The sequence below is a fragment of the Thamnophis sirtalis genome, unplaced genomic scaffold (genome assembly GCF_051295495.1).
Source record: "Thamnophis sirtalis isolate CommonGarterSnake01/CBP01778 unplaced genomic scaffold, rThaSir2_p1.2 scaffold_1, whole genome shotgun sequence".
In the NCBI taxonomy this organism is placed as follows: Eukaryota; Metazoa; Chordata; class Lepidosauria; order Squamata; family Natricidae; genus Thamnophis; species Thamnophis sirtalis.
Window position 1 is genome coordinate 24,134,376 of NW_028261381.1, and position 14,055 is coordinate 24,148,430.

At 38.5% G+C, this 14,055-nt stretch overlaps 1 protein-coding gene across 1 annotated transcript in view; it reads left to right on the forward strand.

Annotated features, from left to right (window-relative positions):
• Positions 1–3,583: 3,583 nt before the first annotated feature.
• TLK1 (tousled like kinase 1) overlaps positions 3,584–14,055 on the forward strand; it is a 79,640-nt gene continuing 69,168 nt past the window's right edge. Inside the window, exon 1 of the mRNA XM_014073601.2 lies at positions 3,584–4,265. Coding sequence (XP_013929076.2) covers positions 4,070–4,265 — 196 coding nt within the window. The 5' untranslated portion in view covers positions 3,584–4,069. The remainder of the gene's footprint in view (positions 4,266–14,055) is intronic.

The window sequence follows — 14,055 nt, forward strand, 5'->3', positions numbered from 1 at the left end:
AACATCACCTCTATACCCACATCTGTCATTTATGAAAAGGACAGAATCTATTTGATCTGAGGACGTTTGGCAGGTTGAGCCAAAGCCACCTAAAACTAATTTTGTTTTGACCACATTTTACCATGTTGTCAATAAGGATTTAATGGAAGACCTTGTTATAGGCCTTATAGAAGGCTCTGAATGTAGCAGACAGGATGGTATTGGAAATCAATAGGAGTTAGCAGTTTAGCAAGTTGTGGAAGTCCTTAGAATGGATTCATTTAGTAGGTCATCCAAGTATCTGGAAAAGTGGATATTTCTACCTCAACATGGGAGACTGGGCTACTTGTATGGGAGCATGGGCACGCATTCATGTTGGTTGTACAAAAAGAAGGCAAATCTATCTGAAAATGAATATATGTAACAGGATCAAAGAGCAAATTGTGGACAACAAATCGCAAACATGTTGTAGAATCTACAGGTTTACAATCAAGGTAATTTTAGACTGCGTGCCCTATAATTTGTTTTAACAGCTGTTATTATCAAGGTGATAAGTGGCAAAGCTTTGCTTTGGATATTTAAAAAACATCAGTAGCCTGTACATCAGTTGAGATTTCTCTTACTTTACTCATCTCTACAGTAGTACTATCTAGACTAGATTATAGTATAGAATAGAATAGAATAGAACAGAATAGAATTCTTTATTGGCCAAGTGTGATTAGATACACAAGAAATTTGTCTTTGGGGCATATGCTCTCAGTGTACATAAAAGGAAAAAAAGAAAAATACATTCATCAAGAACCATAAGATACAACATTTAGTGATAGTCATAGGTTACTAATAAGCAATCAAATCATACTAGGAAACAAACAATATAAATTGTAAAAATACAAGCATGTGGTTATAGTCGTAAGTGGGAGGAGATAGATAATAGGAAGGATGAGAATAATAGTAATAATCTTAGTAAATAATTTGTTGTGGGAATTAGTTGTTTAGCAGAGTGATGGCATTCAGGAAAAAACTGCCCTTGTGTCTAGTTGTTTTGGTGTGCAGTGCCCTATAGAGTCGTTTTGAGGGTAGAAGTTGAAACAATTTATATCCAGGATGTGAGGGTCTGTCGATATATTTCCCAGCCCTCTTTTTGATTTGTGCAATGTATGGTCCTCAATGGAAGGCAGGTTGGAAGCAATGGTTTTTTCTGCAGTTCTAATTATCAGTTGAAGTCTGTATCTGTCTTGTTTGGTAACAGAGCTAAACCAGACAGTTATAGAGGTGCAGATGAGAGACTAAATAATTCCTCTGTAGAATTGAATCAGCAGCTCTTTTATTGCTATATATTATCATATTAAGACTGTTCAAAAACTGCAGTTGATCTAAAATGTGGCAATATTAATGGGATTGGATTGCTACTAATCTGGGCTGCAAAAACCGGGAGGACAGTTAGATGGTGGAGAAGAAAGTAGCCATCCAGATTTTTGTATCCCAAATCAGGTAGCTCTAGTTTCATGGCTCATAAATAAACCAACTATCTATGTGACCTAGTGGTCTGCTTTTAAATCCAATTTAACTCTCTTTCTAACAGTATAATGGATTTCACTGGTAGAGCAATTATTTTTTTCCCTTCTCTTCCCTGAAGACACACATATCGTTCAGGCGACTCTTGGGAGCTTATTTGGAGTGCACATTGAGACTGCGCAGGGGATGAGAGGAACTACATTTCGAAGATTTGTGAACGTTAAGTCCATCACGTAACGTTGGATGGAATCTAATCTCATATTTAAACATACAAATGAGGTATGATAATTGAACTTGCCCTAGCCAGCAGGCTCTGTGAAAAATATCCTGGGGAATACAGTTCAAACATCTTTGCACTACAGGTAGTCCTCAACTTACAACAGTTCATTTAGTGACTGTTCAAAGTTACAATGGCACTGAAAAAAGTAACATGACCATTGTTTACACTTGCAGCATCCCGATGGTCATGAAATTTACATTCAGATGCTTGACAACTGGTTCACATTTATGACCATTGCTGTATCCCAAGGTCATTTGATAACTTTTTGCGACCTTCTGGCAAGCAAAATCAATGGGAAACCCCTGGTTCAATTAACAAGTTTTATAATTTAACAACTGCAGTGATTCACTTAACAAAATGTGGCAAGAAAAGTCGTAAAATAGAGCAAAACTCACTTTAAAAATTTGTCAGCTAGCAACATAAATTTTGGGGTCAATTGTGGTTGTACGTTAAGGACTACCTGTATATGGTTTGGGACTAGAAGGCACCCATGTTACATTACTTCTCCTTCTTTGGATAGATCTGCCTTTTGAAGCTTGACAGAGCAAGAGAGCTTTAGAGAAAGAATATTTTGCATAGTGGTCCCTAATATTTCTTACATATGTAATGCAATGTAATGTTTACCAGGGATATTAATTACTATTTTTAAGTCACTCAGCAAAATCTTATGAGCATGTAATTATTTTCTATGATTCTATCAAAACAATCCCCCTGAAATACTCTCCGCTCCTTTTGTTCCATTTTCTGTTAGGTGGTTTTAATAGGTACAGGAAAAATAATGTCATCAATTTTTGTACATAAATAAATCTTCCCATTTCAACATAGGCACAGAAATTAGTAAAAATCTGAATTCTGAAAGTGCAAAACTGCCTGTTATTCCAAGTTAATTATTGCAAAACAATGTGATTGAGAATCATATCTGCCCTATCAAAATTCAGTCATCCGGCAGTGATTTCTAAATTATCAGGTGAAAGGTTGGCTGAGTAATATCTATGCATCTAAATAACTATTGAGATAGTTGGTGGTAGTGTTTAAGATGCGTCAAGATGATCCTAATTGTTGTCCAACTAGGCCCCAAAATCTATTTTAGCATGCTGTTCCTATCAGTTGTCATAACAGATTTTTTGGTGGTCAAAAAACAGAGGAAATGGCAGCCTGCTTTTGTTGATCATAGCATATGGCATTCAAAGGTATACTGCTCCTGAACATAGCCACTCCATTCATGGATTGATCTTCTATTAATTCGTACAATCCCATTTTTTTTTAATGTGGGGCCCTCCAGAAATTGCTGGACATCAAGTCCCACCCAACAGCCAAGCAATTCAATCTCTGGAAAGGCAGATTTCCCATCGCTGCTTTTGTGTTTATTAAAAAAAATGACCCCTCTCGCCTTGGAACGTACTTCTTTCCATGCGGACAGCAACTTTGAACACCCTGGTGGGGGAGTGAGGGGGGGGCACATTTTATGGAAAACGAGTTGCCAAAGTTGCCCGCAGGGAGAGCCGCGCGGGCAACACGGCGACCGACTCCTCCTGTGGGTCCAAGCAAGGAAGCGGCTTCGGCTGCGGCGGCTGAACGGAGGGCGTGCGACGCGCGCCGGGTGGGAGGCGAGCCAGGCCAGGCACTGCGGGACCGTCTCAGCCGCCGAGCCGCTCTCCACCAGGCCAAAGAGGGCGCGTCGCAGGGCGGCGCGACGGCCTGCTGTATGGAGGAGCAGGGGGGAGGAGCAGGTGCCCCAGCCGACTGCGTGCGCCGTCCTTCTCCCAGGCGAGCTGGAGGGGCCGCCAGCGCTACCGCCGAGATGCACAGCAGCAGCAGCAGCAGCAGCGAGAGCGGCACGCCGGCGTCGCCGTTCCCTCACCATTTGCCAGCCCGCGGTCGTCTCTGCGCATGACCCCTCCCTGCCTCCCGCTCCCTAGCAGGGGAGAAGGTTAGGCGGAGAGAGGATTCTTCTCCGTCTTCTACATCGGAGGCTGCTCCGAGGCGACGCACTGCAGAGGTGTGGGCAGGTTGCTCCGGCCTGAGCAGCCGACGCCGCCTTTCCTCGGCCGCCTGTCGGGCGACACGGGAGCTCCTGCCCGAACGCGCGGCGGCCTCCCCCGCAGCCCCGCCGCCGTGTTCCCGCGCCCGGGGATCCCCGCTTCCCGCTTCCTCCGTCCCACTCCCGGCCATGACCGCGGCGGCGGCGGTGGCAGTGGCGGCCGGATTGCTGGTCGCGTCTCCGCCGCCGCGCCGCCTCTTCCCCAAGTGCTGCTGCCCCCGGCGGCTGCCGCCGGGCTCCAAGAAAGTAGCTTGATGAGTGTCCAAAGTAGCAGTGGAAGTTTGGAGGGGCCGCCATCTTGGTCCCGGCTCTCCACGTCCCCACCGAGCCTGCAGGGCTGCTCCGCGGCGGCGGCGGCGGCAGCGGCGGCAGCAGCAGCGACGGCGGCAGCGGCCGTGGCGGCCTCAGCGGCGGCCTCCCTGCTCCATAACAACACGCCGCTCAAGGAAGGTAAATAGATGGAGGGAAGGCGAGGAAGCGCTCCGCTTCCGCGGCGGGGAAGGGGAGGCGAGGAGGAGGAAGATGACTGACTGGCTGATGTGGGGAATGGGCCCTTAGGGAGGGAGGGGCACGGCGGTGTCAATAGCATCAGCAACCTCGGCAGGCGCCGCCGCCTGAGGGCCAGCGCCTGGCTTGTCGGGGCCGAGTGCGCGATGAGGGCAGCGAGAAGAGGCGAGAAATGTCTTCCTTCTGCATCAGAGGGTGGAAGGTCTAGACTCTGCCCCCCCCTTCCTCTCTCTAAGGCAGGCTCCTCGGGAAAACTCCAGCCCTAATGTAGCCATTTATTCCAGACTCCCACCCCTCGGGGTCGACTTAATTCCTCCCCCCCCTTCACTTTTCAGTGCTTGTTAGAAAGAGGGTAGATTTTGACAAATAAGCGTCTTCGATGGATAACCTTCCTCCTCTTTGTTTTTAAACTGATTTCTTTATTTTTTTTAACAAAAGGGAAATAATTTTGCAAATTTCTTTAAACCCCCTCCCCTCGTAGTTAATTATTGTTGCAAATTAAAAAAGGCGGCTCTTCCCCCCCTTCCTCCTCCGATAATGGTGATAATGGTGATGAACGTGGCTGTTGCTTAAATGGAAAAAAAAAGGGTCGAATCGTTCTGGCATCATGGAGGTGCAGGATGGTGGAAAAGAGACAAAGATCGACGCACTTATTGATACAGGGAAGAGACTTTCTTCAGCCGTAGGTTTTTCGAGAAGTGAAGGAAGATGGGTTTAAAATCCGGGGCGCAGAATAACTGCAACTTTCCCCCTTTTCTCCATTGCATCTTAGACGATTTTTCCCCCTTTCTTCCCTCCCTCTTTTCCTTCCCCCACCCTCTCCTAGCAGAACGACAGTGAGAGAGCAGGGTGTTGTGGGTGTTTGCAGGGAATATCTGTATGAAGGTTATGTGCAAACAAGTCTTTTTTATTGTTTGTCCATTCCCCCCCTTCTTTCTTGCATTAAACTGTGTTGCCACAAGATGTAGCAATTATACTGCTTTATGAAATGATTATTTTTACTTAAAATGTTGGTGAGCAGAGGATATAAAGGAACTTTGATTCAACAACATATGGTATACTGGAAGAATGAATACTGCATATTCATGATTTTTGGATTTTGATGGCTCTCTGACCACAGTGCTTACTCCAATGAATTCAGTGCCTTTTTGCCTTTTGTTTGTGTTTGTGTTGTATATGTGTGTTTCTAAAATAAGCAGTTCCTGAGAAGTACATAAACTTTAAATATGAGAAATATTACATTGTTTTTGAGAAACTACCGTAGATATTTCCTGTTCAAAATACATTTACATGGTAAACAATTTTTTTTGGCAATAGCATCTTAAAAGGTCTGATCTGAAAATAATTAGAATCCTGGCCCTACGTGGTGGAAGTATCTATCTTGTTTCCCCCATTTAGACGTGTATGAATTATGTCATTTTTGCACACGTTCCTAGATAGGAAGCTGAAAATGCTAAGCGCTGTTTGAAATGAAGGTAGTATAGAAAATACCTGAAATTGTTTGGTTTATATCATGAATGGTATGACATTTGGTTCTTTCTGGTTTCTTTGGAGAAATTAAACTTTGAAAAGCTAAAGTTATACAGTATCAGGTATGAGTTTGAACCAGGTTTATTAAGCTGTTGCTAACGCACAGTTGGATAACTGGTTAACTCCATTAATATATAATAATCTTTAATATTGGGTCAGTCTTTATTTTTAGATCAATAAACTTGTCTAACTACTTGTTTATATTGTTTGAAATACATAAATAGACACCCATTTTCTGGCTGCATTTCCTATTTGCAGTACTTGCTGTACCTAATATTTATCTACTGTGCTGAGATGTTGGTTTTCTCATTTTGTTAATTCAACTTGCAAGGCCATCATGGATAGTAATTGCTTCAGTAACTCTTTCAGAAGACAATTTACTGGCATTAAAGTTTATCTCTGGCATTGGGAGCTAGAAATATTACTTCAGAGATACAAAGATAATTTCCATGTCACATGAGAACTTTAATCCACCCTCATCTGACCTTTAGTACTTGTTATAAACCTATGAGTTCCCCTTGCATCTTTCATTTAAATAATAAACGTTATGGGAAAAAAGTGACACTGTAGAGCAGGGTGAACAATCAATAGAACTAAGACCATATGGAGGTCTCAGATTAATTTAACAAAGACCTTGTACTAGAAGAAGAAATAAAAATTGTATAATAAAACTCATTAACATAAAACAGGCTGCATGGTTAGGTGTAAGTGCACAGTAATAATGTTGGCCTAAATTCAAAAGTTATCTACAAACAGTCATTTCATGCTTTGGAAATAAAAAGAGCATCTTGTCCTGACGTGCAGATTGGTGGGGTGGGGGATATAGAGAAAATCAAAATAAAATATTAAAAAGAAACAAATGGACATGAGAAACAGAAAGGAGGTTTAGAAATAGATAACCTCAACTTTTATCTTAGGCCCTGCCCACTGCTTGCTTAGGCCTCACCCACTGTTGACATGCTATCCTCAATAGATCACTTCCAGAGGAAGTGGCCATTGAACTAAAATAATTGCCTGCCTTTACTGTGTCATTTTTAAAATTGGGCAGCATACTTTTAAACTGTAATTCTTTCTAGTTACTCTGTGACAATAACCCTTTAAACTCTCTGCATTCACTTTTAAACCATTTGAAGTAATGAATATAAAACAAACATACAGACAGTCCTCAACTTATAACCATTCATGTAGTGACCATTTGAGATTACAACAGCACTGAAAAGTGTCATGACCATTTTTCACACAACCATTGCAGCATCCCCATGGTCATGTGATCAAAATTCAGATGCTTGGCAACTGACTCATATTTATGAGAGTTGGAGTGTCACGGATCATATGGTCACCTTTTGCAACATTCTGACAAGCAAAATCAATGGGAAAACTAGATTCACTTAACAACTTTGTTACTAATTTAATTGCAGTGATTCACTTAACAACTATGGCAAGAAATGTCGCAAAATGAGGCAAAACTCATATAACTTTCTTGCTCAGCAACATAAATTTTGTTTGTGGTTGTAATTCGAGGACTATGTTCAACAAAAATGAACACACATATAAAGCCTAGCTTTTATTTCAGGATTTCTAAAAATCATTAAATATTTGTAATTTTTGGAGAGCACATGAGGTGGCTAGATTGGAAGATGCAATTTGCTAAGAAGATCATTGGGATACTTAACAAATATGAAATATTTCACTAACTGCAGAAGTAAAGATTTAGAGTATTGTAAAATATTAGACTTTGAGAAAGAGGTAGTATTTTAAAAAGTGAGATAATTGTGTTGAAAATATCAAGCATACAATTTTATGAATGCAGTACATTTTTGACTAGGGCCTGCAACTCTGTTCCTTGACATGTCACAGGATGTCTTTCAGTGATAATGTTTTTTAATCCTGGTATTTTTTTAATCTGATTTTTGAAGGAAGTTTTCTTGTGGGAAGCATTTAGAGGTATAATGGGAAGTGGTAAATGAGTGGTAAACTGCTTCTTGTTCTCACCTTTAAAGTACCTCAAAATCATGCATTTTTGTATGATTTAGATATGTTTTCTGAGGGCAAGTTAGTGGAAGGTATGTATCTGAGTGATTTTCCTTTCAGAGAGCTTAATTTCTTGATTTGTGAAGAAAAGGAAATCATGCTGTCCAAAATGGGCCACTTTCTCACTGAATGTCAGAATTGGGATTCTGACAGACAATCACTTAATATATATTAATCCCATGGATGATTACTCAAAAATTAGTACTACTGTTTTTAAAGGAATGTGGTCTCTATCAATTGAGGCTATGTACTATGCATTGCCAACAGTATCACCAGGTATTTATAACCTATAAAGTTATCATAAGAACTGCTGTATCTTATACTACAAAATTATAGAATGCATCCGTTTAAATTGTCTTTATGGCTCACGTAGTCCTGAGCAGGAATCAATTGAACCCTCTGTATTCATCCATCCCCTTTTTGAAAGTTTTCTGCCGGGCGGAATTATTTTCTATGGCCATTTGTATGGAGATGAACAAATGGCAAAAACGTAAGTGACAATTTAGAAATCATGATATAAGTACATGAGTTGGTTTTACATGATGACATCACCACATATATGTCATTTTGGCATAATTGCTGTGTACATACATGCCGTTTTCATTGTTTTAGGCAAAGTGTACCAGTATTTATTATCTGTTACCAGTAGAACATTTCTCTTAATGCTCATTAATAAGGGACAGTATTTCTTTTATCATATATCTGTATTTATCTAAGACAGCCATATTGTTTTTATTGATGTGAATCTTCTGGTTCAGTGATACCCATAGTACCATGAGAAGGCTATCAATGAATGTTATTTATTTATTTTTGATGAAAACGGGTTGCACATTTATTTGATATTTTATGCTATGGATTGTGATTTTATGCTATGGATTGTGATTTTAAAATTTATTAAAATTTATGTAACTGCTGTTATGCAGCATAATCTTGGTCAATTTACAAACAATAATAAAAGCATAGAGATAGCCTAAAACGTTCCCCTCAGGGAAAAGGGCGGCCTACAAATGCAAAATAAACCTCATAATGCAACAACACAATATCACAATATCTATAAATGATTTTTCTGCACTTCAGCCATAGAGTATCCTAGTACTTGTAAGAAAAAACAGGCGTGAGGGTTTTATCAGAAGGCCCAAATCTCAAAAGGGAATGGTGTTCCAAAGGGCAGGGAAGCACATTGTGTCTAGTTTTTGCTAGACTAACATTTATTATTTATTAAATTTATATGCTGTCCATTTCACTGTACAACGGTGATGGTAAACCTATGGCATGCATGCCACAGGTGGCACGCAGAGCCCTCTCTGGGCCACCAGCCGTCGCCTCAGCCCAATTCCATTATGCATGCCTGTGCACCTCCTGCCGGCCAGCTGGTCTTTATTTATTTTATTTATTTTTGAATAAACATAAACAAAATCATCTTCCATTACAAATTGTAAAAAGTGTGTCAATTGGTTACAAAGAACTTTCGTGCATCCCTTCCACAGTCATCACCTATGATTCATATCAAGTTATATATTTTACACCACATATATTTATATATATTGCTATCATCATACCTTATCCTTCATATGACTATAGTTGTTTTAACGTCCCTTTATAACAAACATTCCAAAATTTAAAAGAAAACCGCATAGTGGCATTCCCCTATCTATTTTCAATATCATCCAATCACATTATATCTTTATAACACATTCAAAATAAAAATTAATTATGTTTAATAAAATTTTAGACCTCTTTTCTTAATCATTGTTTACAATTTATATCCAATTTCCCTTTTATCGTGTCAATACAAATTATTACATTATCATTATCAGTCATTTATTTAACAATAGTTTGACAAAGTTTAACTTACTTTTCCCCCATTTTTTTCACCATTTAAAATTTATACCAAATTTCCTTTTATCAAACCAATACAAATGTATACATTGTTACCATTATCAATTATTTACCTGACTTTATTGTTAATACATTTTTAACAATGCTCTAATTTTAACTAAATTTAACTAGTGTTTTATTATTAATTTTCATATCTCAACCTGTGTCTTTCCAGTAATAGTGTAATCCTATTTCTTTTGCCATTTGTGGAATTAGTCTTCTGGTTATTTCCTTAATCAAATTTGTTTGGACTTCTCTTCGCAACTTGTTGCGTGTTACATATCTTGTAAAATCTCAAAACCTTCCATCAGCTTCTTTAATCAGTTTATCTTTGGTTATCAGTAGGTTGTCAAAATTTCTCCCCTTAAGTCCTCCATTCTTTTTTTTCTTCTATACCTTGAAATCTGTAGTAAAGCACCTTTCCATCTATCTCCCCTTTCCTTGTCTCCAACCACACTCAGTTCACTGTCAATATCCATGGTTATCTTGCCTCTTTGTTCCTTTCCCCCCTGGGTTTTTAGGACTCCAGCCTCCACTTTTTCCATTTGCTGAATATCTTCTATTTTTCCATCAGGTTTTACCACATTGAAGTTTATATTTTCAATATTTTCCAATCTCTTCTCAATTCTCTCTGCTGTTTCTAATAATTTTTGAATTCCAGACATAATCTGTTGTAATGTTATGGTTTCTTTTTGAAGTTGTGCCATCCTTCCAATTAATAAACACTGCCACTCTAGTTTAAAAACAAATCTTTGTTTTCACTTCTTTTCGGCTAGTAACAAGCATCCAGAGAGCACCTGCATAAACAACCCATGCTCTTCTCTCTAAATAAGTTGAAGCCTTTGAAGTGCAAGGTCAAAATGATCAAAGGGGAAAAAGAAAAAGCAATGTTTCCAGGTCTCAACCTCCAACCTCCAAGTGGCAGTGCAACTTTTCCCTCTAAGATTACTTACCCTCTTTATATATCTTTTAAATCTTCTTTTTGTTTCAGGCTTAAAAGAAACAAAGTTCTTAAATGAAACAAAATGAAAAGAAAAAATCCATCCCAATCAGTATTGTAGAAATAAAGGAAAATATTTAATCCCTAGGTAAAAAAAGAAATAGAAGAAGAAAATCCGAAACTTTCACTTTAAAAAGTAAAAAATATTCACAAAACTTCCATCGATAGAAGATGCTCGCATTGCATTTTGGGGGTTTGCATGTCACCTCCAGCCCCCGTTTTGGCTTCCAGGTTGGTGCAGAAGGCCTCCCAGGCCCAAAACAAGGCACGGGGGCGCCACATGAACTCCCAAAATGCAATGCGAGTGGGGGGGGCTCCTTGAACCCCATTTTGGGCCTGGAAGGCCTCTTGCACCAACCTGAAAGCCAAAAATGTGCAAGGGGGTGGGGCGCATACTCAGAGGTGGGGCGTGTGCATGGGGGGATAGTGCCTACATTACATTATGGGTATGGTGCGCGCACTGTTGCGAGTGTGCTTTAGGCACGCAACAACAAAAAGGCTAGACATCATTGGCTTACAATATTATAAAACAACAATATTGTATAAGGATATAAGGAAAAGGACCAGGGACCATACTACCTGATCTGGTAGAATGGCAGGTAACCTCAGGGAAGATATGATCCCACAAATTTTAAAAGTGATAATTAGTACCTTGAATTGCATCCAGAAAGAAACTGAAAAACAAGTGCAGCTTGTGCAGCAACAGTGCAACATGGGCAGACTTGGGGCACCCAAAATTATTTGCACTTTTTTATACTGGACCAGTTGTTATTTCTGCATGGTTTTCAAGGACATTCCCATATAGAATGTGTTGCACTTGTTCTGTTTGAATCTGCCACTCATTTCTGTACCTAATACAATTTAAAATTATTGTGATAGCTTATAGAAAAAGCTGAAAGTAACATAATGAAATTAGAAAGAGACACATGCATAATCTTTCACTTAAGAAACAAAGCAAATGTGCAAGTACAAAAGATAAAGTAACCTGTTTTAGTAATGATATGAGAGAAATACTATTGAAATCATAGTTGATTGCAAAATAAATATAAGCCAGCAGTGTGAGGTGACTGCAAAAACAATCAAAACAATTTGATTTTGCATCAAAAAATGAATTTCTAAGTTAGAAGAAGTAATTGTTCCTCTGTATTGTATTACAGTTAGATTTGCATATTACATATTTAATCATTTCTGTTTTGGGCATCATATTTTAATGACTCAGGCTGGAATAGATGCAGAAGAAGGGCAGCTAGGATAATTATAAGGCTAAATGATAAGTGTTATGAAGAGAGATTGGAGCTGAGCAAGTTTAAATTTGAGAAACAATGACTGAGCAGAATGTGATAGCACTCCTAAGTCTTTGAAATAATGTTATATAAAAGAAAGTCAAGGCTGTGTTTCTCTTGCGCTGGAGTGCAGAATATAAAATAATTGATTTAAGTTGCAGGAAAACAGATAATTTTTGACTTTACATTTTTTAAAGGCAACTCCTTGCCCTGTATTTCAAGCCTGATTTGGAAATTAGAAGCTGGCCACATGTTGTAATACTAGAACCACAGAGTGTGTTCACAGGTACATGGCAAAATGGTATAACTGTAGGGTCCTTTTGAATGACTAGGATGTGGTATCTGAATTGTATTTTGTAACCAAGCTAGCTAGGCAATGCTTTTATTTAGCCTTATTATGGTATATGAACCTCACACACAGATTAGATTGTGATTTACTTACTTTTTCTTAACCATAGTGTATAACCTTATTGTATGTTGATTATTTGGGTGTGTCAACTAAATCAGGAGTAATAGTAATTTGTGGTTAAGCTAGTCCACTGGGAAATACACATAGATTGCATGAGTATCTGAAGACTTTGCTGCTCCCACTTTATTTTCATTCCCCATGGACATGCAATGGTTTTGTTTTGTAAACAAAGGGAATGGAGGGAAGAGCAAGTCTGTCCTTATCCAAATTGTCATGGAAGTGGCTTCAGTCAACCAGTCCATCACAGGCTACCTTAGTTGATGCTTGCAAAAGAAAGACATTTGCAAAAAAAGAGTGGAGGCAAAGCAAAGGTTTTTGGAGTACTGATCAGAAAAAAGAGGGGGGATTAATGAAGCTGTGGTTTGCTTTGGGATCTGGTATATATTTATTGTTTGAAAGTTTTAACTATTGTTATAGTAAAGTTATAACTGACATATAAAAACATGTAACACTAAAATGATCAGTGCATCTTAGAATGTTTAAAAAAATATTTTTATCTTGAATTTAAACTTTGACATTTTGTGTTGTGAGTACTAGATATATATTTTTATTAAACTATATTGCAGTAGTCACCTCATCATCCATGTATGGAGTCACAGGAATCCCTTTAATTTGTTATCAGGAATTGGCAAAACCTATTTAAGCAAGATGTTGGTTGAATCATACATTGCACTAAACGTTTACTTAGAATCTTGTGATCCCAACCATTGTGATTTGTAAATAATATTTAATGGTTTAGTATATTGTTTGTTGTGTGTCAGTCCATTGTTATTTAGCTTGAAAACCCAAGTTATACAGCACGTGAATCTACTTGCATGATCACTTTTATGGAAAAATCTTTCTATATCTTTGGCATATGGTTTTCTCTTTAAAATATTAAAACATATCTCACTAAATTCTATAAATTGTTTTTCAGGTTGCTTTTTTTGTAAACAAGCCTACCTGTTTAGATTGCCTGTCAAATAAAAGTTCTAGAATATAGAATAGTTAGTGTCTTCGCTTATACTTAAATCTGAATCAAATTCACTGATACGATGCTGCATAATTTGAATTATGAACGATTATAATGACATTGGGAACTCAGAATGGGCTCTCAAAACAATTTTGGCTAATTGTGGTATACAGAGTTTGAATCTACAGAATAGCATATTTTCATATTTTTTTCTTAATGAAAAACAAGGGTATAGTCATTTACATTTAAAATATATCCTGTGATTATTTCTTTTCACAGATTGCTACATTTCTTACATGATAGATGCATCTTCTAGCACAATGGTAGCCTCCCCAGACAAGGGACTTGGCAATAATTTATAGACCTCCTGATTTTACTTGCCTAAATTAAGCTCCTGTTTGGGACTCATTTGAAGTCTTTCATACATAGCTTGGTTTGATAATTAGCTTTGTTGCAAACAAGTATAAAGCCAAACTAAACAGTTGATTGCCCATTTCCTGTATGGATGATAAGTGCCTTATGTTTCCATATTCTTATACATAAAGAAGGTCAAACTGTAGCTTTTTCTTCCCATTCTTATTACAACTTAA